Source organism: Pteropus vampyrus, unplaced genomic scaffold (assembly GCF_000151845.1).
Source record: "Pteropus vampyrus isolate Shadow unplaced genomic scaffold, Pvam_2.0 Scaffold395, whole genome shotgun sequence".
NCBI classification, from domain to species: Eukaryota; Metazoa; Chordata; class Mammalia; order Chiroptera; family Pteropodidae; genus Pteropus; species Pteropus vampyrus.
In genome coordinates, this window is record NW_011889176.1 from 257,971 (window position 1) to 259,696 (window position 1,726).

Sequence of the window (1,726 nt, forward strand, 5' to 3'; positions counted from 1 at the left end):
GCGGTGAAGGTGGAGTGTGGCTCCCAGTTCTCGGTCGCCCTCACCAAGTCTGGCGCTGTCTACACTTGGTACGCGAGACTCGTGCTTAACCCTGTGGAGGTGCTGACTGTCCTTGGAGCTCGACATGTGATGTGTCTGGCAGGCCATGACACGGGTCCTGAAACCCGGTGCCAGGAGGGTGGGCAGGTGGTAGACGGCACGGCCTTGAACTCCTGTCCCGTGTTCCCTCGTGCACAGGGGCAAAGGCGACTACCACAGGCTGGGCCACGGGTCCGATGACCACGTCAGACGACCCCGGCAGGTGCAGGGGCTGCAGGGGAAGAAGGTCATTGCCATCGCCACCGGCTCCCTGCACTGCGTGTGCTGCACTGAGGACGGTAGGTAGAGGCCTCCGGGCGGTGCGATCGGTGACACGCGGTGTGTCCGTGCGCCGCGTGCTGGGCCGCGCCTGCGCCGAGCAGGGTCATTGCCATCGCCACCGGCTCCCTGCACTGCGTGTGCTGCACCGAGGACGGTAGGTAGAGGCCTCCGGGCGGTGCGATCGGTGACACGCGGTGGGTCCGTGCGCCGTGTGCTGGGCCGCGTCTGCGCCGGGCAGGGTGCTGGCCGTTCTCACCTTTGCCTGGCGTTAGCACCTGGGAATGTGCGGGTTTCCCAGCTGTGCAGGACAGAGCTCATGGGGAGGCCGGGCTGCGTGCACAGAGTCCCACACGCGGGGCTGGCCCTCGGCTGGTCCGCCACTGACGGACCTCGCTGTGCGAAGCCATCTGCACGAACCGCGCGGTCTCTGCTGAAACCTGCTTCCTCGGGGGTCTGGAACCCTGGCACGTGCCAGGCAGAGGCGCCCACGTGACCATCTCTGCGAAACGCTAGGCCCTGAGTCTCTGCTGTGCTTCCTGATAGAGGGCATACCACGTGCTGTCACAGCTCGCCACTGGGGGACTGGAGCGCATCCTGTGGGACGGGACAGAGAGAGGAAGGAGGACTTTTAGAGTGCGAGCGGGTCTTGACCTGCCACAGCTGCTTCGAAGGTGGCGAGAAGGGGCCGGGGAGTGTGGTGGCCTCTAGAAGGGGATCCCGCCACCTCTCAGCGTTGTGACTGGAGCTCTCTGGGCCACACAGGAGGGTAGCGTTCTCACCGCAGGCGGCCAGCACCCAGTGGAAGGGGGGCGATCGCGACGGGAGGCGGCGGTGCGTAGGCATCAGTTGGTCCTCGTGTGCCATTTCTTGTCCTAAATTTATCTTGTTTAGGTGAAGTTTATACATGGGGTGACAATGACGAGGGACAACTAGGAGACGGAACGACAAATGCCATCCAGAGGCCCCGGTTGGTAGCGGCCCTTCAGGGCAAGAAGGTCAACCGTGTGGCCTGCGGCTCGGCACACACTCTGGCCTGGTCGACCAGCAAGCCTGCCAGCGCTGGGAAGCTGCCTGCGCAGGTGGGTGCTGGGCCCCGGGGGTGGGAGGGCGTGCGGGCCCTGGCAGGTCTATGCGCGCATCGAGCTCTGTGTGCGGCCACACGCACACGTCATGCGTCCGTTACGTGTTTGCAGACGTGCTCCGCTGGGAGCTCCTCGGGTTCCTAGTGTTAGAAACAACACTCAAGAACCTCAGTGTTCACAGCAACCAAGAGCGCGTGTTCCGTGCGTCACCTCGTCCCAGATCTCGTAAACTGTGCAGAACCGTCCTCAGAGGACAGCCTCACGCATTCTTTAGCGAATACGTT

The 1,726-nt window shown here is 63.9% G+C and overlaps 1 protein-coding gene across 1 annotated transcript in view; it reads left to right on the plus strand.

Annotated features, from left to right (window-relative positions):
- LOC105305786 (E3 ubiquitin-protein ligase HERC2) overlaps positions 1-1,726 on the plus strand; it is a 127,551-nt gene that overhangs the window by 116,554 nt on the left and 9,271 nt on the right. Inside the window, 2 exon segments of the mRNA XM_023523591.1 lie at positions 238-377; positions 1,252-1,439. Of these exon segments, the coding sequence (XP_023379359.1) occupies positions 238-377; positions 1,252-1,439 (328 nt within the window).